A 23,546-nucleotide genomic window follows, 5' to 3' on the forward strand; every position below is an offset into this window, starting at 1 on the left:
TCAATCCATTGTCAGTTAAATGACCGTTAAGTTGGCGAGTCGACTGTTGTCACAGGCAGTGCTTTCAGTGCCGAACTTCACTCTGAGGAAAGAAACCACCTCTGACATTTGTCGTATATCTGTCACCCTTCAATTTAAAGCTACGTTCCATCTTGTGAACCATTAGAAACAGAGGGAAAAGGCTCTCACTATCTACCCTAACTAAATCTCTGATTATCTTGTATATCCCTATTAAATGACCTCTCAACCTTCTTCCCTCTAACAGTGTCACATCCCTCACACGATCTTCCCTCCATACCAGGCAACATCCAAGTAAATATCCTCTGAATCCTTTCCAAATTGTCAACATCCTCTGCATAATGCGACGACCAGAACTGTACTCAATACTCCATGTGGGACGATACCAGAGTATTGTACAGTTGCATCATAACCTCTTGGCACCGGAACGCTATACCTCTACCACAAAAAGCTAACTCACCAACCCTATCCATCTGGATGGTAACTTTCGGGGATCTATGTACAGGCACACCGAGATCTCTCTGCTTATCCCCACCACAAAGACTCTTACATTTAGCCCAGTATTCTTTATTCCACTTGCTCCTTTCAGTGTGAATCACCTCACACATTTCCGTGCTCAACTCCATTTTCCACCCGTCGGAACAGCTCAGCAGCTTATTTATGTGCCTGTGAAATCTATAACATCCTTCAGTTCTATTCACAACTCCACCGAACATGGTGTATTCGCAAAATTTCTAACCCTTTCCTTTATGCCCTCATTCGTAGTCATTCATAAAAATAAAAACAACATTGGGCTCAAAACTGATCCTTGACGTAAGGTACAAGACTTGAAACTGAACTATAGGATGATCAATTTTCAACAACTACCACCCATTGTCTTCTTTCAGCAAGACAAACCCAACCTCATAATCATCCGCAATCCCATGCCTTCATTTCGTGTACAATAGCCTACCTTAGAGAAACATATTAAACATTTTGATGAAATCCATATACACCTTAACAACTGCTTTACTATTATTCGCCTGTTTTGTCCCCATCTCAAAGAACTCAATAAGGTTTGTGTGGCACGAAGTAACCTTCATGAAATCGTTTTGAATCTCGCTCATCAACTTATTCAGCTGTAGTTGATTGTAAATACAACCTTTCAATTTCAAATTTTTTTTCCTAACACTTTACCCAGAACCACAGTAGGGCTCACTCATGTATAATTACCTCGCTTGTCTCTACTCTCCTTCTTAAACAAGGACACAACATCTGCCATCCTCCAATATTCTGGCACTATTTCTCCAGGCAATAATAAATATAAGAGCAGGGGTTCACTTCTGAGGCTCTTTGAGCCAAGGTCTGACTTCATTGGAAATGTCGTGAACAATTTTGTGTCTCTATCTAAGGAATGATATGTTGAGCTTGTAGGGCGTTCCCAGGGGATTCACAGGAATAATCACAAGAATGAAGGGCTTGTCATTTAAGAAGGGATTAGAGTCTCTGAGAATGTGCACAATTGCGTTTATCAGCATGATAGAGATTCTCATTGTAAGTTACAGAAAACCGAGAGACATAGATAAAGTTGGCATGGTGAATAATTTTCGGCGAGTTGGCGAGATGAACATTCGAACGCACAGCCTCAGCATAAAGGGATGTCATTTTAGAACAGAGAGTAGGATTTTCTGCTGGAAGAGTGTGGTGAATCTAAGGAACCTATTTCCACCGAAGGCTATTGAGGTAACGTCATTGAGTGGAGTGAAGACAAAAGTAGATTGGTCTGTGAATCGCAAGGCCATCAAGGGTAAAGGGATGAAGTCAGGACATCAGGGTCGAGACTCTCTCAGCAATGACTGAATGGTGCAGCAGACCTGATAGGCTGAATGACCTACTTATGTTACTATAGCGAACGGACTTGTGGTCTAATGCGATAATGAGGCAATACACACGGGCCCACTTGCAAATACAATTTAAGAAGTCACCCTACTGGGAAACTTTCTTTAAGATATAACCTTGGCCCTGACAGTTCGGGCTAGTCATTGTTCCAATTCCAGCATTGGACGAAGGACTTCTTTTTTTTAAAAAAACTACTTAATAGTTTACAAGCAAATAGAGAATGATTAGAGAAAATAACCACTTCGCAGTTTCCGTTCTGCGAGGAACTACCCATCACGAATTTTCTGAAGGCCAACTGTTAATTTGATTTTATATCCGTCTTCGACTGAAATGGGCTGTCCTGTGATACATGGAACTAATAGCAGAGGTAGGCAGCTCTGAAAATTCACTGCCTGGTTCATCAGATGTGCACGGTCCTAGTTACACTAGAGGAGGTGGCAATGAGCTTAAATCACGGCAGTCCATGTAATGTTGGGAAACCCGTCATGTTGTTCGGCAGTGTACTCCATGATCTTGACTGAGCAACACGAAATTATCCTTTATTTTTCACCTCTCATATGGCCCCTGCTCCCTCTTTTGCTTTAAAGTAAATTGCTTTGATCTTCTTTGGAGGTTTGGAATTCTGAGGAATGATCACCCGTTTTGAAAAATTATCTCTGATGCTGTGATATTTGCTGAAAATTTTCAGCAATGTCTGTTTATCTAATGATATTCTTTTGCCAACCTAATAGAGCATGCAAAAAAAATATAAAACAGTGATTACTCTTCCGAAAAAAACGGAGGAAATCAAATCTAACATTGACAAACGTCTCAAAGCTGCAGCACTGACAATCACAAATTCTCTCGCCCTCCATCTTTGATTACCCAAAAACCTCAGGTAGTATCAGTTTGGAATATGGATTCAAAACCCACTTCGATAACCGATGGATTTTCAATTCAATCAGTTCTAAGACGATGTATGAAATTATTTCTCCAATGCGAGTCTCATTCGTGGTGATTATAAAAGGAATCAATTCCTCTCGTGTAAGTTTCCAAAAATGTAGTCTGAATGTTGGTCAGTTTCAGAGGAAGTTTCAGGGCTCAGTTGGAAGCCAACCTTATTTTCACTTGGTAATTATAATGTCAAGGCTTACAAGAATATGGATGAAATGTTAGAAAATGGAATCAGAACAGCTCGGTGGTTGTTGTTTTCTTTTACTGACAGTTTGGAAACAGCAACAATTGGTTGTTTTGCCGATAGTGTCGCTAAAATTGAATGATTAATTGGAAAACATGCCAAGTTGTTCACTGTTCATTATGAACTTGGTCTGTCCTCATAATTGCGGCATGGCGATGTCACGCTGCTCCTGGTAACACCATCCTTATCCACAGGGGGATCTAATTGAAGGTTGATGCAGGGTAGAAGGAGATTTAGTCCACTTTTGGATCCATAAAATAACATGTTTGTTGCTGACAGTTAGGTGACACTCCGATCAATCTCCCCTTTGCAATGCTGACGATCCTCCCTCTTCAGCAGTGGTTTTTGAGATGGCCTGGTGGCTCAGTGGTTAGCAAGGTGTCTCCAAGCGTCAGTGATCCTTATTCGATTACAGCCAGGGGAGCTTTCACGTTCTGCCCGCATTGGTCTGGTTTCTACCGCGTGCTTCAGTTTCCTTCCATATTTCAAAAATTTGCAGGTCCAGTAAATCGGCTATGCTAAATTGGCAATAGAGTTTAGCGATGTGTCAGTTAATTGCATTCATAAGGGACAAAATGATGTGTGGTCGGGGAATTGGTTTGGGTGAGCTCCTCTTCATAGCGTCGTTGTAGATTTCCTGGGCCAAACGGCCTGTTTGCACATTCTGGGAGTTAAACCATTTGTGGAAATTAAAGATGTTAATAAAAAAAAGTGGACGTATCATATGATCACATTGGGACACAGTGTTCTTTTAAAGCTTACAATGTTGGAAAATTCTTACGTACCTCTCCCAAGGACTTGCACTAACTGATTTGAGCATACTTAAAAAGCACATAACGCCAGTTTATAGAGATCTAATCTGTCAGACGTTAACCTGATGTGTAATTTTTAACTTGGTCCACCCCAGTTCAATATCAACTCCTCCACATCATCATTTGAGATCATTAATAAGAGAATTGGTCCTATTTGTCAATCAGAGAATTGAAGGATGGATTAATATTGGAAGCTGGGTCGATATAAAGTCGCACCACTGACACAAGTTCACAACTCAACTAGATTGAGGGACAGCTGTACTTAGATGGACAAGATCACTCAAAGATGAGTTTACTCATGCAAGGTATTATTTTCCTTTTGGACTTCAGTGATGGGTAGACAGATGGAACAGGACAGACAGGAATAGAATATGGTGTTTCAAATGAAACATGAGATGGTGTCTTTGAGATTTGTGATTTGAAGTGTCTCCAGCCACGATAGAGAGGAGTTGTGAGGCATCCTCACCCGAACTAACCCCGATTCGTTGAGGGGTTTTTCTGATTTATGCCTCGGTCTGCTCTGTCATTTCCCCTGATCTGGGAGGTGATGGAGTTCCAAATCCTGCCATTCCTGCTCTGTACTAACTGACAGTAGCTAACAGGTCGCAAAACTGCGCAGAGTCATACTGCACAGATTTAACCTGGAAGTTTCAATCTGGATCCTTCAACATACGTAGCCTCATGATTACATGTCGATATTTTCCATGAAAGTTGTCTACTTTTAACAATAGTAATTATTATCTTCTTTTTGACACTTTTCCTGTTTTGAATCTTTGTTTTCAAGAACGATTTGTTTGGATCAGGGTGGATATTTATGTCTAAGGGATGTTACGTCTCTGGTTGAATCAGCTTCAGCTGTGTTCAACTGCAGCATTATGAGATGTTCTGGGATACGGTGATCATTCAGTGAGGGAATACAGGAGGAAAGAGTTCTGTTTAATGTCACGGTAAGCAACATTTGCAGGTCCTGTGAATATCGGGTCTCAGTCCAGTTGTTATTTCCTTAATACTCATTCACAGGATTGAGCGCTTATTGATTTGGTTGATGTTTATTGTCCTCTCCTCTTTTAAACATGAGGAGGTGGTGATGACCTTGTTATTCGCACAATGCTATGAGGAAGTGTAATGCAGGTTTTGAACTCAGTGACCCTGAAGGAGCAATGATTATTTCCAAGTCAGGTTGTTGTGTGCTTTGGACGTGAATTGCAATTGGTTGTATCCATCTACATCTCCTGCCCATTCCTTCTATGTGGAAGTGGTTGTCCAGTTTGGAATATGTTGTGCCAGGATCTCAGGCAAATTTCTGCAGTGCATTTTGCAGACAGTACATGTTGCTGCTGCAGACTATCGGTGGTGGAAGGCATGCATATTTGTGGAAATGTTGCCAACTGAGTAGGCTGCTTTTGCATGAATGGTTGCAAATTGTCAAATATCCGTGGATTCTAAAAACGTGTTACGGCGCACAAAAAACATAACATGGATTTCACTGTACAGATGCAGCCAGATCTACGTTTTTCATGCAACTTCTGCTTCTTTTTTTGTTTACAGATTAGATGTTATGCAGTGTGGAAACAGGCCCTACGGCCAAACAAGCCAACACCAACCCTCCAAAGAGCAACCCGAAAGTTATCCCTTCACCCAACACTTTCGGTCATTTTGCATGGCCAATTCAGCTAACCTGCACATCGGAGGACTGTGGGAGGAAACCGGAGAACCCGTAGGAAACCCACGGAGACACGGGAAAAACGCGCAAACTCCACACGGGCCCTTTCCCGAGGCGGGAATGTGAAGCCGGGCCCCTAGCGCTGTGAGGAAGCAGTGCTAACCATTGTGCCATCGTGCTGCTGAGTGGATTTGGAACTGCACCTGTCTGGACAAGTGGGGAATGATACGTCATTAAGGCCCACTTGTCCCTATTATATCGTGGACAGGTTTTGGGGACACAGGGGGTGCATTCATAGTTTTAACATTACCAATCTCTGTTCTGCTCTTACAGCGACAGTATTTATGCGCGTTTTTTGAATGAAGATTTGTAAATTGAAATTGAAATTTGTAAGTAAGAAATGACTTTGATTAAACCTAGAAAACAAAACAACAATTATTCCTTCAGCAGTATACGCATTTTGAATAAATGAAGACATTGTATAATGACAGTGCCTCCGCACAAATAATGATCACTGTCCTTTTTCAAACTTATTCACATTCATAATCTCGGCGGTGACATCCGCACGCTGCAACCCATGCGATTATACAGCTTCTAGTGGCATTCATTTGCCCAAGGTGGATGTATTGATAAGTTTTCGGGTTGTAATAAAAAAAATGTTGACTTTCTTAAGGTGAGCTTGAATGAACTCGAGACGCACAGCGCAATGACAGACTCAGAATAGAATCTTTATGACTCTGCTCTATGTGTAAGTGTAGCACTGCACAACAGATCAGTCTTTGGCGTTTAATGTCCTAAGCGTGTTCACGTTTTTGTCTGTATCAAAATTATCTTTTGTGATCGGCATTTTTTGCTGAAAAGTTTATTTTACGCTGTCTGAATCAGAAATATCAAGTCAGCTCAAAGTCAACCTTACACTTTTCAAAGGCCTGTGGCATTACACGAAGAGATTCTGTTAAAGGGGAAAGTGAACACAGTTTTCAGTGGAAACCCAAACAGAAATTTCTGGAAAACATCAGGAAGTCTGAGAGAATCTATGGAGAGAAACGCAAGATAATATTTTGGGGTCGGTGACCCTTCTTCCGAACATGTGGGTCTTGGTTGGCTTTATTCATAGATTGAAAAGATATCACAAGTTATAGTGGTTAAATCGAAGATACAATATTTTCACATTCACGCCAGAGGAATACTGTCATCAAATCACTTTTATCGCTCTGTTTACTTCATGTGGAATGTTTGCATTGTTGAGTTTTTCATTAATCTTAGTTATTTGACTCAGTTGCTTTGTCACACTGCCAGCTTGTCAGGCCAGACAGAGAGCATTCCTTTCACCTTTTAATTTAGAAACCATTCATCTGGCCACACTGAGTATTGAAGAGCTGCTGGCTTTCAAGGATGGCACTTTGGTCTGTGGAAAAAAATCCCTGGTGACACAGTCGTCTTATGTTCTAAAATGCTGCTATCTCTCTGCAGTTGTCTGTGCAGGATGTGGAATTTAAAAAATGCTGCTTATCGGCTACAGTCAGTGACCTTTGTGGGCATATGTACTGTAAAAACTTAATGTGAATATATTAACTAGTTACTTATCACTTCTGCTCAACCATGGTGTCGATTCAGCAAACATACCAATGGAATTTGGAATGAACTCACAGATCTCTTTTTATCTCCCTACATATGTAATCTGTAGTCCTCCAAAGAAATTGTGTAGTACATCTGAAACCGAGTGCACATTGGAGACTTCGGTGAGTGAGGGATTTTAGACAATCCTTTCTTTTATTAATTTGTCACTCTGCAGCTGAACAGGAGCTGAAAGTTGACTTTCAGAAAGCCATCAAAAAGTCAGCTTTGTGAACACTTCCAAACCCCAAAAGCATGAAGTTATGAAAAAATGACATGGAATCTTAGAGAAATGTGTTCGTGAGTGAATGGCGATTGTTCACTTGCTTTTTCTTTAAAAGATCCAGGATATATTTTCATACTTTTTCCCTTATCTTTTCTTATGATTCAGAGCATTAATAATTTTGAGTGAGAGTACATAGTTTTATCGTTATCAATTACTTTAAAAAATTGAAGCTTCATGAAATGGGAATGGCAGAACAGGTGATGTGTGGTGACTGTCGAGTGTGGGATTTATGCGGGCTATTGGATAAAGGATAAGTTAATCTTGAAGATATTCTCCTTCGAGTTCATAAGTTACTGACCAAGATGAAGACAATGCGGTGCACCAGTGAGGTTTCAATGTACATTTGATACTTTCTTTGAGGTGGCAGCAAGTGTTCAGGTTATGGTCTTCCAATTTGATCAATAATGATGTAAGGTAGGGTGCAGGTGGCATAGCTCTGGGGACCGAAGAGGTGGAGGAGACAACGCCTTTCCTGTTATTCAGCGGATGTTTGGTTCTTCCACCTTCTTTGGAGGAGTTTGATGATTGAGGGATGGATGACCTCACGGACCACTGCACCATAATTGAGTAAGACATTACCTTCTGGAGAAGAATAATGAAACGTAGGATGAGGAAACAGTATTGTGAAGGGTATTGAATGTTGTTTTTTCTGCAGTATTGAGCAAGAGTCCAGACTCTTGTCCAGCCATTGAAAGGATTAGGAAAGCTGTTCAGGTAAGAAAAGGAACATAGAATGGAAGGGGGGAGGGGTCATTATTTTGAAGTTGACATTTCAATACCAAACATGACAAAGTGAGGACTGTAGATGCTGGCTTCCAGAGTCGAGATTGTGGTGCTGAACATTTCCTGATTGGGGATTTGTGTCCGAAACGACGATTCTCCTGCTCCTCGACAGCAGTCTGCGCGACTGTACTTTTTCAGCAGTACACTCTCGTTGTACGTACCAATGACTCATTCAGAACGAGGAATTGGTCCTGTACAATTATTGTGAGGAACGTCTACAAAGTTAAGAAGCCAAATTTCAAATGTAACAGTTGTCCACGAAAGTGGAAAACTGAAAATGCATGGGGTACCAAAAGCAGCCAACGTAAAGCTAAGCAGATGAAAAACATTGAAAAGACAAGTGTGAAGACTTTGTGTTTATTGTGATGAGCATTTGTAGTAAAGTAAATTAAGCAGTTGTGTAAATACATATACACGGTTATGGTGTAGTTATGCTTACATAGATATGACTGCAGAGTGACCAAATATAGGAGCTGACTATCTCATGAGTCATCAAACAAAAGTGGAAAGGAGGTAGGGTGGCACAGTTTGGAAAGGATTCATATAAATCCAACACTGAAAGAGGATATTGGTCAGGGAAATCATGATACTGAGTTGACATAGATGAAGATAACAAAGATTTGAAATTTTAATGGACAGAAATTATTTGGTGGGAGGTTTGTTTAACGACTGTAATAGAGTATTGCATATGTTAGAGAAGGCATGAACACAAATACCAGTGGTGGAGTTTGGTGCAATGAGAATATTTAGAAGATATCTGGATGGGTGTGTGAATAGGAAGGGTTTAGAAGGATATGCATCAGTGCTGGCAAATGGAACTCGATTAATTGAGGCTACCGGCTCAGCATGGAAATGTTGACCGACGGACCAGTTTCCATGCTGTACATGTTGGTGATTCATTGACCATGCTGTCTGCTGGTGACTCCACTTTCAAGGAACTCTACATCTGCACCCATAGGTGTCTTGGTTCAACAACGCTCCCCAGGGTATATTATTTAGTGTATCAGCCCTGCCCTCAATTGCCTTAATAAAATACAACACTTCACATTTACCGAAATTAAAATCCATCTGTCATTTTCGGCTCATAGATTCATCTGATCAACGTCCCATTTACTGTGGGATAGTCTTCACTCTCCACTGCACTCCTAAATTTGTGTCATCTACCAAATTGGAAAACCACCCATCCAAAAGAACTATCCTTCCCGCAACTAATCGCAGCACCACCCGCCCCATCTCTCACACTGACACAACGCTCTGACTCGCTGTGAAACAAATGACCCCCTGAAGTCACAATCCTAAACACTCAATAACCATCAAATGTTGCAGTTCCAGCATTCCTCGTCATTTTCAGCCTGACTTACGGACCCATAACACTGTATACTCTTCGCCATCACCCACCAATCTTTAACCCATCAGCGAGCCAATTCCTCAAACCCAGCTTCCAACTGACGTGCCTCTCTCGCCCCGCATCATATGTGAACTGAAGACTTCACGCACACATTGTATATACCCCTGTTATCTATATCTCTGACAATACGAGAAATCAGAAACAGTGAGGCAGTATTGGGCATGAATAAGAATTACATCACAGTCTTGTACTCTGATTGAAAATATAATCTACAGAATGATTGATTCAGAGATCTCTGCGTGAAATGAAGATCTCATAGAACATAGAACAGAGAACAATACATTGCAGTACAGGAACTTTGGCCCTCGATGTTGCGCCGATCCAAGCCCACCTAACCAACACTGGTCTTCAGGTCATGTGAATTAAAGAATAGGATGATGGCCATTTTACTCAAGTTTTGGTTTAACAGATTGTTGCTCAAAAATGTATTGCTGGAAAAGCGCAGCAGGTCAGTCAGCATCCAAGGAGAATCACCTGCTCCTTGACTGCTGCCTGACCTGCATCGCTTTTCCAGCAACACATTTTTCAGCTGTGATCTCCAGCATCTACAGTCCTCACTTAATCCTTGTTGATTTTAATAGATTGTTCTTTGTAATTAAAAGCACAATTTCTAAATTTGAGGAAGGTTTCGAAGTAGGCAACAGTAAATTATGGGAACTGTTCAAATTAAATGGGCAAAATGGACTAACAATTGTCAAATTAATTTCGATACACATAATTTTGTGACTGCATGTTTTGTTGCACGGCATGGAGATCCAGCCCTTTTCAATTCTGAAAATGTCAAACCAGACTCAAAACATTCACTCTGTTTCTCACTCCATAGATTCTGCAGACTTTCTGAGTTTCCTCAGAATTTATTTGGGGCTGTCCTGCATCCCTGAGTCCAACTACATTCTACTCTCAATTTAATAACGTTCTGCTTTCCTGCTGACTCAACGAAATGGAGAATCGACCACTTTGCCATATTTTATTCCATCTCCCAAATATCTGTCTCCCGAGAAATTCTCTCCGTGACTTTGCACGCAGTTTGTGTCCTCTTCCCAATTTACATTGCAGATTTCGTAAGATTTGGCTGTTAAAGACTCTGTTCATTCATTATGTTACCGTTATAGCTAATAGACAGATGATGTTCCATATTCAATTGCTGCGGCATTCCACGCATTGCAATTTGCCAACTTAGAAGTTATCTGTTCATCCCAACTCTCTGTCTGCTATTTGTTCGCTAACTCCCTATTTCCGCTGATATACAACTCTGTCAGTGTGAGCTCTTGCATCTTTCATCTCTAACAATTTTGAACATTTTTAGCTACCGAATCACAATACTATCCTGCTTCCTATGATTTCCAACCTGCAGTTATATCCTCAAAATCGTTTGAACAAATGGAATTTCCTTTCAGAAAACGACGTTGATTGACCTTGCTGAAAGTGTGATCTTTCAAGGTGCTGTTATTCTTTACTTTCCATATCGCATACGGTTACCTTGAAAGTCCCACATTCTTGAGCTAAGCCCTTTCCTGAGATATGGTGACCCCTATGTTTAACTATGACATGCCATCTGCGTCCACTGAGAGAGTGGAAACCCATGGTCCTTAGCCATTTTGTGACTTTACTTAATATTTGTGTTGTCATGCATTCCACCAGGGGAAGCAACAGGTGAGGGTCCAATGGAGTTGAGAGTAGCCATTGTTATCCCACTGATAAAGGAAGGTCAGAGTGATATGTATGGAAATTACAGACCTGTGAGCCTCACATTGTTTGCAGAGAAACGATGGGAAAAGATTCTCAGAGGTAGGATCTGTAGGCATTTAGAAGCAAATGGACTTATGAAGGATAGACGCAATATATTTATGTTGGGAAGGTCACACTTCACGAACGTGGTCGATTTTTTTAGGGTTTGAGAAAGTTAATTGATGAGGGAATAATAGTTGATGCTGTCGACAAAAAACTTTTGTAAAAGTTTTGATAAGGTCCCTCATGTCAGATTGGTATAAAAGTTGAAGTCACATTGTCTCAGGGGTGAGCTGGCAAGATATAAACAGTCCTTGCTTACCCGAACAAGGAAGAGTATAGCTGTGGAATTAATCAGAATTCATTTCAAAATTGTGGCTTCTGACAAGTGAAATTCCACAGTATTCAGTGGTTTGACACCTGTCGTTTGTGATCTACATCGATGATTTGGAGGAAAACATAGCTGGCCAAATTAGTTAGTTTATGGACGACAAGGATTGGTGGTTTTGTGGACAGTGAGGATGACCTTCGGAGTCGACAGCAGGATATAAATCAGTCACTGCATGGGCAGAAAAATGGCAGGTGGAGTTGAGTTCGAAAAAGGTCAGTTGATGCATTAGGGAAGGTCAAGTACAGATGAAAAATATATAGTGAATGGAAGAATCATTAGTAGAGTTAGTATGGAGAGAGATCTGGGTTTCTGGGTCCGCAGATCATGGAAGGCAGCAGCGTATATCGATAGGTATTTAGAGAAATGCATATCGCATGCTTGGCTTCATTGAAAGGGCAGTAAATGTAAGGGTGGAGAGATTATGCTTCAGCTTTACAGAACTTTACTTCAGGCCGCACTCAGCATAATGTTCACACTTCTGTACACCACACTACCAGAAGGATGTCAATGCTATGGAGCGTGGACAGAAAATGTTTACTAACATGTTGCCTGGTATGGGGGACATTTTGGCTATGGCGAAAGGCTGTCGAGAATACTGAAATGCAAGTTAAGAGACTAGATAGGACTGAGGTTCACAAGTAGGTGGTGTCGCAATTCTGGAAGTGTGAAAATAAATACGTCCCCTGGATTGGATAGGATTTATCCTCGGATCCTGGGAAACAAGGAGGAGGTTTCATTGGCGACGGGAATACTGCCAGAAGACTGGAGGATGGCAAATGTTCTCCCCTTGGTCAAGAAGGCAAGTAGAGACAACTCTTATAATTATAGACGAGTGAGCCTTTCATTTCCTGTGAGTGAAATGTTGGGACAGTTTATAAACGACAGGATTTATAATCATCTGGAGACGAATCCGTTGATTGGGGATAGTCAACATGGTTTTGTGCAGGGGTGATCCATTCCGCACAAAACTTATTGAGTTCTATAAGATGGTGACCAACGACTTGGATGAGGGTAAAGAGATGATGTGGTGTACATGGAATTCAGTAAGGCTTTTGATAAGGTTCCCCATGCCTGGCTATTCTGCAAAGTCCTGAGGCATGGGATTCAGCGTGATTTCGTGGTTTCGATCAGAGATTGGCTCGTTAAGAGAAGATAGAGGGAGGCGGTTGTTGGGAAATGTGCTTACTGGGATTCCGTTAGTAGTGGTGTAATGCAAGGATCTGTTTTGGGGACACTGCTGTTTGTTATTTTTGGACATAATCTGGATGAGGGCGGACAAGCATATGATAGTAAATTTGCGAGTGACATTAAGGTCGCTGGAGTTCTGGACATTGCTCATGTACATTACAAGGTACGGAGGGAGAAAGATAATCTGCAGAGATGGGCTGCGGAACCAAATGTAAGTCAACGCGCAAAAGTATGAGGGATTAACAGGAATAAATTTACTCGGCGAATGATAAGATTCCTGCAAGTGTAGATGAGCAGAGAGATCTCGGTGTCCATGTACAGAGATCCGTGAAAATAGCTATGCAGGTTAAGAAATTTGTTGATAAGGCATACGGGCTGTGTTCACTTTTATTGGCAGAAGAATGGAGTTTCGTAGCCACGAGGAAATGTTGCAGCTGTACAAAATTGTGGTGTGTCATCATTTCGAATATTGCGTACAGTTCTTCTCACTGAATTGGAGGAAAAGTGTTTAAGCTTTGGAGAGGCTTTCGACGAGATTTACGTGAGTGTTGCCTGGTCTGGATGGAAGGTCTTATGATGAAAGGTTGAGGCAATTGAGGCTGTTTTGTCAGAGAAAAGAATGTTGAGAGGTGACTTAATTGAGACATAAGAGATAGTCAGAGAGGTAGGCAGAGTGGAGACTGACAGCCTTTATTACTCAAATGGCTAGCACGACGGGACATCTTTAAATTGTGGGGCTGTACCTTAGAGAGAGGACGAATGAGAGAGGTAGTTCCTTTTCTGAGACAGTAGTAAAGGTGGGGAATGTACTGCTTACGACAGCAGCTGACCCGTCAGCGTTAAGGGCATTTAAATGGTCATTTGAAAAACGTACGGATGAATGCATTATTGTGTAGGGTAGATGTGCTTTACTTTTGTTGCAGAGGTCGGTGCAACGAGGGCCGAAGGGTCCGTGCTGTGCTGTAATTTTCTATGTGTTATATTCATTATCACGGAGACTGGGTTTGCTTTTTGGGGGTGACCTGTCAGATAATAGGACATGGATGGCATTGATCGAATGGTGAGTCGGAGACCTTTTTCCCAGGGGGGAGGGGTCAGTTACTCGGGGAAACATGCGGAGCGGGCGTGCATTTTAAAAGAGGCAAGCATGTCACACAAATTGATGAGTGCCGAGAGTGCTTTCTGACAGAGTTGGTGGAAGCAGACACAATGGCAGTATTGAAGACGTACCTGGTGGAAAACAAGAATAGGAACAGAGGTTGAGGATCTTGGTTCCTCTAAGTGAAGACAATTCATTGGTAACGGGCAGTATGTGTCAACACAGGCTTGTAGGGCCGATAGGCCTGTTGCTGTGTGGTAACAGTCGTTACTCTTTGTTCTATTTTAGCCTATGACATCATATTTCATAACTTGCATAAATCTTCCAATTTGCTATTCTTCTCCTTTTTGCGACTTGCCCTATTTGCAGATTTCCATCAGCGAAAACAATTCCTGAACCGCAATGATATTGCCACTATTGTACCCATTATCACTGAAGTAGCTATATTTAAAACGTTCAGATCTAATCATTCAGATCCAGGTGAATGTCCGACTTTAATCTCATTTGCCTTCTGAGTAATTGTTCCTTCAGTGATCAAGGTAATTCCTTCCCTTTACTTCTTGATTAAGAATCTTTTTGTTTTGTTGTTTTTAACATGAAACTGGATATTTGTTCAAATTCCCTGCTACTTTTGTCCTTTGTATTATTCATGGGCAAATCACATCATCGAAATAATCAATATTTCAGCTAGATTCTTCCTTTAAATAAGTATTAAAGTCCTTGCTTTCACTTTCTATTTTTTTATTTGTCATTAACATTCATATTCTTGTTCTCTACATCAATATTTGTCATTTGTCAGTTTCTACTTTTTTAATCTCCTAATCGATGTTTGCACAGATGATGATCAATTTCTTTAGACGAGATGTGAATTTGATATTTAGCAATAAATAGTGTATTCTTCTCTTACAATCTACATCATTCAATAGTTCCTTGATAAGAATACCTAAATGTTCCCTTAACTGTATCCCACTATTTATCCAGTCTCTTACCTCACCTTTTTTTTTCCATCACCCACTGTGGTAAACGCTGTCATCACCTTCTTGTGCTTGATCTTCTTTCAGTTTCAGGCACTCGCTTGATATCCAAGATTTTCAATTTTACATTACATATGAATTTCCGGAAAGCTGTGACCACTTTTGTTGAACGAATCATTTATTGTATGATTATTGATGATCCTGTCTCGTTTCATACATACCAGGACGAAAATAGTTTGTTCTCCAGTTGATTCTAGAACGTATTCTTCGAAGAAATCTTATAAGTACACCCCATGAATTCAACCGCAACGCTGTATTTATCAGTTTGATTCATCCAATCAACGTGAATTTTAAAATTGTAATGACTAATTTGGTACCTTTCTTACAAAGCCCACTATTCCTTGGTTTGCGCTCTCCATCTACGCTCTTAAGAAACTCAGGAATAAGACCTGCCAGAGACTTATTTTCCTTTCTCATCACCACACATATTCATCCACAAAACCATTTCTCAGTATTTCACTGACATCCGATGGTTTTAAACATGAAACAGTGCAGCAAATAAACTAGCCCTTCAGACCACCATGGTTGCACCTACCATGATGCCCTTCTAATTTAATCTAATCTGATTTCACATGTTCTGTGACCCTCCAGATCTTGCCTGTTCATGTGTCTGCCGAAATTTCTCTTAATGTCGATATTGCATCTTCTTCTAGCACCTCAACTGGCAGCATTTTCCGTGCATGTACCAGCCTCTGTGCAAAAAAAAACAACAAATGGTTGTATCTCGTTTCAACTTTCCCTTTTCACATTGAAGCCTATCAAACGAGCTGGCCAAATTCCCTCCGCTTTGATCGTTGACTTCGTGAACATGAAGGATTCTTGAATACTCAGTTGAATGGTCCCTTCCGTGACCATTTTGGAACCACACCTCCGAAACTACTTTCATGTCATACCCATTGTTTTGTGACTTTTTACAGCAACATTTTAAAAATGCTGCACACATTCAATTTCGGAATTCTATCATTAATTCTATCTTTTTACTGAGGCCATACGAGTTTTTTAAGTTAGATTTTTTTTCCTGTATGTTTCCATTTTGATTGCCATGGTTCAATATCTTCCTTCCCTTTCAACTCGCGATTTACATGTTGTCTTCAAAATGTTTTTTTGCAATGTCTAAAGTGACAGAAGATAACGATATAATATGTCCACCTGTTCTTTATTTCCTGTTGCTAATCCTACAGTCATGCCCTCGAAGGAATCATTGCTCAATGTAAGGTTGAATGCAATGAAATCATTACGACATGAGCTGTTGAATGATTAAACCTGTGGACCGTGAGTCAAATAACTTTCATCATACGAAGGCAATTTATGGAAAAGTATGATTTCATTTTACCGTGTACTTTCCAATAATTGGTTTTAAATTTGAAACGTCATTAATTTGATCAATCTAGTGCTGAAATATTCCAATCCACTGACGATGCCTCATGAAGGTGAATTACATTAAACTTTCAGCATTGGATGAATTGTTGGAATTTTCTTGTTTGTATTATTTGCACAATTTATATTGTTCCTTCTCTGAATAAGGAAGCAGCTAACTTGAAAATTACAAAACTCCCTGTCTAAAGCCCACTGTTTTTGCCTATTAGATTGTCCATCATGAACTTCTGGCTCTTTCTGGGCAGTGTGGCGGTATCTATTCTGGCTGCAGCCTCAACAGGCATACTTGATTCGAAATTGGATGAAGACTGGAAAAATTGGAAATCACAACATGGGAACCAATACACCAAGGAAAAAGGAGAGTCTGTAATGTTAAGCTCACTCAGAATAGGAATGGTCTGCACACAATTGGCAGAGATTGAGAATATGTAGTTGCAGTCAATGAGAGGTATCTGTTGAGTGAAGTGACATTGAGAAAATATTGATCTTTAAATTCAATGGGCATTCTCCAAGTTTCTAAATTCATTGGAGAACTGACCAAACACAAAGTGAATCAGGAGCGACTTAGTGTATCTTAATTTACTCGGATCCCGTTGCAGTCCTGTTGGATTTACTACAAATACCACAAACCTGCCTCTCGAAGATTAAGATCCATTCTTGGTGTCGAAGAGGCAATTATAAGTGGGGAACTTGGAGACAGAGTGATGGGGAAGCCATCTGATCATCCCAAGCGGCCCATTCAATGAATCGTCTCTTTGCCAACACCGACTTTACTATGCTGGCAGCTTAAGACAGGTCTCTCACACAACAGATTAAGAAGGTTTATACATGCACAGTAATTGCCCATGTATTGGCCTCAGTTTTTTCGCAAGGACGTGGCTTATTGAATTTCCTGCCTGCCACTGGCTTAATCTTACTTCAGACAGGGACAGGTGGTAGTTGAGAGAACGTATCCATTGTCAACGTCATTCATGACGGTCGATTTAACCATCCTGTTGTTCAGACATTTGATTCTTAATATACTTTCAGCATGAATCTCTAGACTGGCCACTCGACAGGTTTTGCTATGGGTGCGTTATTTTGAGTGGGGTGAGGGGAACCTGATTAATAATTTTCAGATATGGGTCGGAGGATGGACCCTGACAGCAAAATGTTATTTCAAGTTTCACAAGCGGATTTTTAATGCTTCTGTATAATTTTATAAATGAAAGATGCTGGAGCCTGATTATATTAATCACTTTATTCAGGATGAGGAGAGCTACAGGAGAATGATATGGGAGGACAACATGAGATACATCGAACAACACAACATCGAACATTCATTGGGAAAACGCACATCTAAAGTGGGAATGAACAAATTTGGAGCTCTGGTGTGTGCAGGATGTATCGTCTGGAATCTATTTGATGGTGGTCATTGTGAAATTGTGAAGCTTTATAATTGTGAAGTTATATTCAGCTACAGGAGGAGGACTCGGACATTTGGTCCTCCAAGCTGACTCACTCATTCAGTGCACTTAATGATTGATCTCCCTTTACTCCAAATTGGTGATTACTTCCTTCTCATTCCAGGTTTCCCTAACTCGTAACTCCTCTAGAAATCAAAATCACCTCTCTCAAATTTGAATACATTCAATGACTCAAGTCTCCATTTCTCTCTGCGGAAGAGAACTCTAATGACTAACAATCCCCTGATTCGACAATGTCTGCTCACTTGCACGATCAGATTCTGCACAACTAAATTGCATTAAACAACACTGGCTGTCTTGAGCTCCCTCTATTGACGGCAGTCACACTATGGATACACCTCTATGTTGTTGAGTCTCCATAGATGCTGTCCATTATGATGTCTGGACGCCGGAGTTGCATTCTGCACTGTGGAGGCTGATCCCTTCGGCTACAATATTCTTCTTGAGACTGCTCGATCTCTGTCTCCGCCCTACCTAACACTGAATAAACTTTATCCCAAAGCAGTTAAACTAACCTGCTTTCCAAACAAATTGATGTACATGATCCTGCTTTCTGTATTATTGCTCCTCAGTACAGTTGGTCATTTCCCCTGTTCTTGGCATCTCAAACAAATCAGCATTACACCAGCATCCTATGAATTGAAAAGAAGTTAATTGAATTGAATTGGATTGAACTGAACTGAGCTGAACTGAACTGAACTGAACTAAATTGAATTGAATTGAATCGAATTGAAATCAATGTGACGTGTACCGAGGCACAGTGAAAAGCTTTGTAATGCGAGCAATACAGGCAGATCACAGAGTTGAGTCGCATAGATAAGTAAGTAATAGCGACAATGTCTACGCCAGGTTCTGTTCTCACCTTTCCCATCAAGAAAATCATTCTCTCACCATTAGTCCTGTCAATCTCCTTCCAATCTTATCTCTTTCAGTATGATCAGCAGTCATTCTCCTCATCTTTATTATGGAGTAGCCCCAGTCTGTCAAAGTGTTTCTCTTGTGATAACCCTTTCCTTCGTAGGAATAGTTATGATTAACCTGCTTCAAATTTCCTTCCAAATATTTCTCGTAACGAGTGAAATCAATGCTAATCACAGTGCCCCCTGTGTCGTCTGACTGAATTTGGCCAATCGCAACAAGACTTCCCCACTTTAATGCTGTCTTTGTTCTGCATTAAAGGCAAATATTTATTTTGCCTCTTTAATAACTTGCTGGACAAATGTTAATAATTGAACAAAGAAACAAAACTTTTTTTAACCAAAGGAAAGCCGATAGATTGTGTGCATTTGCAATTTTAAAAGACATGTCATGCAGTGCCACATCAGCTGTTGCTAAATAAAGTAATAGCTTATGCTTTAGTGCGTGACATAGAGGCAATCATAGAGGATTTATTCGCTAAACAAGAAAGAGAGACTGGGATGATGGAAAGTGAAGACAGAAATAACCCGATTTTTCTTCTGGGATGGAGGGGAACAACTGCACCAAAGATTGTCTAGCGAGTAAAGACCAACCAGGTTGGGACTTTACTGAATGGGGTTTATAAGAATGACAGGTGATCCCTTTGAAATTTACATGTTCTTACGGGGTTTTACAGGGTGAGTGCACAGATGATGTTGACGCGAGTGACAGAGGCTAGGACTTGACATCATCGAATCACAATAGATGGACAGCATTTTGGAATCGAGATGAGGAGGAATTCCTTCTCTCTGAGCCCTGAATGTCTTGGCAGGAAGATAGGATAGTGAAGAAAGCGTTTGTTATTCTCACCTATATTTGTCATGTTATTGAATAGAGCTGTCGGGAGGTCATGTTGCTGTTGTAGAGGACATTGGTTAGGCCACTGTTGGTATATTGCATGCAAGTCTGGTCTCATTCCACTCGGAAAGATGTTGCGAAACTTGAAAGGTTTCAGAAACGATTTACAAGTATTTTGGCAGGAATGGAGTATTTGAGCGATAGGGAGAGGCTGAACAAATTGAGGTTGTGTTCTCTGCAGCGTCGGAGGGTAAGGACTGACCTTATACAGGTTTACAAAATTATGAGGTGCATGCATAAGATAATTAGACAAAGTATTTCTTTTCCCTGGGATCGGGAATCCAGAACTAGAAGGCATAGGTTATGGGTGAGAGGGAAATGATGTAAAAGAGACCTAAGGGGCAACGTTTTCACACAGTGGGTGGTACGTGGATGGATCAAGCTTCCAGAGCATGTGGTGGAGATTGGCACAATTGCAACATTTGAAGGTCATTTGCAATGGGTATATGAATAGGAAGTATTTGGAGGGATATGGGTTGGGTTCTGGCAGATGGGACTACATTGGGTTGGGATATCTGATCAGCATGGACGGGTTGGACAGAACGGTCTGTTTCCACACTGTACAGCTCTATGACACTAGGACTCTCTGTATGCCTAATCTGAGAGAGATTCTTAAGCGGTAGGGGAATCAAGGGTCACAATCAAAATGACGGAACGGCAACATGGGCAATTTTGGGTCAATCATAATAGAATGATGGAGCAAGGTGGAGGGGCCACTAGTCTACTCATGTTGCTATTTGCTATGTTCTTATGGGGGAGGAAACAATTGCGCAAACAGAGTAAGACAGCTGAAATGCCTGTCAACGGCATTGAGAGGAGTCCTTAAGTAAGGAAAAACACCCCAGTGGGTGGTGACACCGATGAAAATACAGTACAGGTGGAGAACCTGGGAAATGGAATGGAATCTTTGCAGATCGCAGGGTGTGAGGAGACGTAGTTCAACGTAACTGTGGGAGACAGTGGATAGTCTAGCCCTTAATTTGAAAGACTAAACTCAATAAAGGAAAGGAAGATTTTCAGAGATTCCAGGTGAAGTTGGGAGAAGGGTGGAAATTCGAAGTAAAATTGATTACTATTTCTAATTCTGGGTGAGAGTAGGAAGCAAAAATCAATGGATCAGAGACAGAACTTTGACAGGGGTCAGAGTAGGACTGGAACAAGGCATGCTCCATATAGCCATCAAAAAGGCAGGCGCAACTGGGACTTTTGCATGTGCCTTGAGCCCCGCTTATTACTCAGAGGATGGGACATGTTCATTCCCCTTTCAAACCAACATGTATCCCTTCCTACCCATCAAAAAGAGACACCAAATGACTCACTACCAGTCTTGAAGCTGGGTTGGAGAGGCAGACATCCACAGTTCCTGATGATACGATATTTGATGATAGATAGCATCACATTTGGTCCTTTCATAACCATTTCAATCCAGTATCTTCATGAAAATTAACAATCTGAGTTTCGCATCTAAATCTAATGGTCCAAGGGCCATGAGGCCAACTCAAGACCAACGTGTTATCCGGAAATCAGATCAGGCTGGTGATGGAATTTGAAATCCTCCTGATTGGGAAGGTTCGTCTCAAACACCAATAAACTCCACCAATCTGAGGTGACTTAACCTATCCTTCCATGATGAAATTGAACTGTCAGGTTTTAATGATCAGAGACGATTATCGAAGTGATTCTTGCAAAATGAAACACATCTAGAAAGCTCCTGCCATTTTGGTTATTGAACGATCGAGCAGAGATATTTGAGCTGCTCGAGGCTTCTCACACAGCTTTATACTGGATTGGTCCGAAAAGGATGGCCACTTATTTGCCTGCTGCTCATTTATTCAGTCAAAGATTATACACGAATAACGGATGCCTTCATTGCTTTCCCCGCACTTCATGCTAAAGTCAGCGAATATGTAGAATGTAGCTCTCTTACGTTATTGACACTTCTCCTACATAATCACCACTAAAAGTCAATCATTTCACCAATGTGTTTGAATTTTCAGACCAATGAAGAGTTCAATAAGCTCATGAATGGACATCGCCGAATCGAAGCTGTTAACATGACTGAAATTGAAGCTGATGAAACAGATGAGAGTAGTGCATCTAAAGAAAGTCACATTGAACTGAGAATTGCAATTGTTGACTGGCGAAGAGAAGGTTTAGTGACTCCAGTGAAAAACCAGATAAAAAAATCAGAAAAAGCTCTCAAGATTATTCAGTGCAGACATTAATTTCTCAACAGGATTGGAGGTTATGATCAGCTTGTGTGAATTGTTAGGGAAGTCTCCGTTTAAGTAGATCATTTTTAACCTAAATTGCTTCTCCTGCTTTCTTGTTGCATTTGTTTCCTGGTATTGATTATGGTCAGGCAAGGGAGAATGGTATATGTATCAATGGTAATGTCCGTGCCTTTACTCATAATATCTAAAGAAATCTTACTTCAAAAACAAATTCAATGGTTAGATTAAATTGTAAAATTGAAGTCATCCTGTAAAATTCCGATGTAATAAATATAAGTTCAGATGTAAATTGGCACAACTCAACAATGGTAATGTTGCAAGCTGCAGTGCCAAGCTTCCTTGTGATACCATGTCCAGTCTTTTTCAAAGAATATTCGATCATATGCTCGACACCCCAAATTTTAAAACTACATTCACTTCTGTTGGGCCTTGTACCTCTCTCAATCATTCTCTCCAACTGGACAAGGCTGATCGACAGGAGGGCAGAGCCTGCTGGTCAGTACATGAAATATTGTGTTCAAATGGGAGTTGTAAACGATCGGAGTATACTGTAATTCACTAAGTGTCAGTTGCATTGAATGTTTGGGAGGTAGAACACCATGAGGCTCAGTGAGACTTCTCACGATCGTTATCAAAAGCATCTCGGTAGCTACGTCAATGCAGCTATAACATCCCACATATCCACTCCGTGTCTAATCTTCCCACACATTCTTCCCGGAACAATTCAATAGATTCCTGATTAGTGCCCGATATCCTGGGAGCTGAGCCATCATGAAAAAGCTGCTGTGAAACAACATGAGCACGAACACGGTAATCTTGCCCTGCTCAGACAGGAATGTTTTCGAACAGGCCAGAGAAAGGTGCAGAAAACAACCAACATGCCATAAGAATGCGATGTGTCAGAATCGCTATGACAATCCGCCTTCCCCCTCCGACTCTATCCCAGCCCCAGCACCCCCTCCTACCCAGATTCATGCTGTCACTGACGTCTTCCTCATCTTCAAAACCAACATCGCATTGGCATTGCCAGTTCACGACCTCGGAATACCTCCCGTCATGTACCAACACCAACGGCCATGCCAAACTTAAATCTCTCTCTCAATCCTTCCCTTTCTGTCATTCCACGAGATGAGAGAACACTGGAGGACAGAAAGCTCTTGAATTGGTGAAGAGCTGTCTGACACCAGATTCCTCAGCCTGTGAGGAGTGACTCCTGTTTCTCACAAGAAAACATGATACACCCACATTCTACTAAGCGAATAAATACCACTCATCACTGCTTTGTTAGCACTCTGTCAGTCTCATTAATTCTTCAGTGTGTCTTTGCATTAGTCCCAGAAACATCTGTATCTCGTTTTCTGTCGGTTCCATCAGCATCTACTCTAGCTCCACAGGGAAAGAAGACACCTCCTCGTTCTCTGAGCATGAAAGTATTGCGGCCTCAGAGGAAATATCAGTAAGGCTGCGTCCAGCACACACCACCAGCTCCCTGGCAATGTGAGCTATTGAGGGTGTGGGAGCATAGTCTGGAAAGCCCCTCACTGTGTCATTTCCCACAGCACTCGGAGGGCT

At 41.1% G+C, this 23,546-nt stretch overlaps 1 protein-coding gene across 2 annotated transcripts; it reads left to right on the forward strand.

Annotated features, from left to right (window-relative positions):
- Positions 1–7,239: 7,239 nt before the first annotated feature.
- On the forward strand, positions 7,240–22,230 carry LOC140466530 (procathepsin L-like). Of its 2 annotated transcripts, none has more exons than XM_072562003.1 (4): positions 7,240–7,290; positions 16,669–16,825; positions 17,707–17,829; positions 21,738–22,230. In XM_072562003.1, exons 2-4 carry the CDS (start codon positions 16,679–16,681, stop codon positions 21,963–21,965), a joined length of 498 nt encoding a protein of 165 aa, XP_072418104.1. In that variant the 5' UTR covers positions 7,240–7,290; positions 16,669–16,678; the 3' UTR covers positions 21,966–22,230. The 2 variants fall into 2 exon arrangements, with proteins under 2 accessions (XP_072418104.1, XP_072418103.1); XM_072562002.1 differs by lacking the exon at positions 7,240–7,290 and adding an exon at positions 7,413–7,465.
- Positions 22,231–23,546: the final 1,316 nt, after the last annotated feature.

The sequence above is a fragment of the Chiloscyllium punctatum genome, chromosome 43, assembly GCF_047496795.1.
Source record: "Chiloscyllium punctatum isolate Juve2018m chromosome 43, sChiPun1.3, whole genome shotgun sequence".
Classification (NCBI taxonomy): domain Eukaryota; kingdom Metazoa; phylum Chordata; class Chondrichthyes; order Orectolobiformes; family Hemiscylliidae; genus Chiloscyllium; species Chiloscyllium punctatum.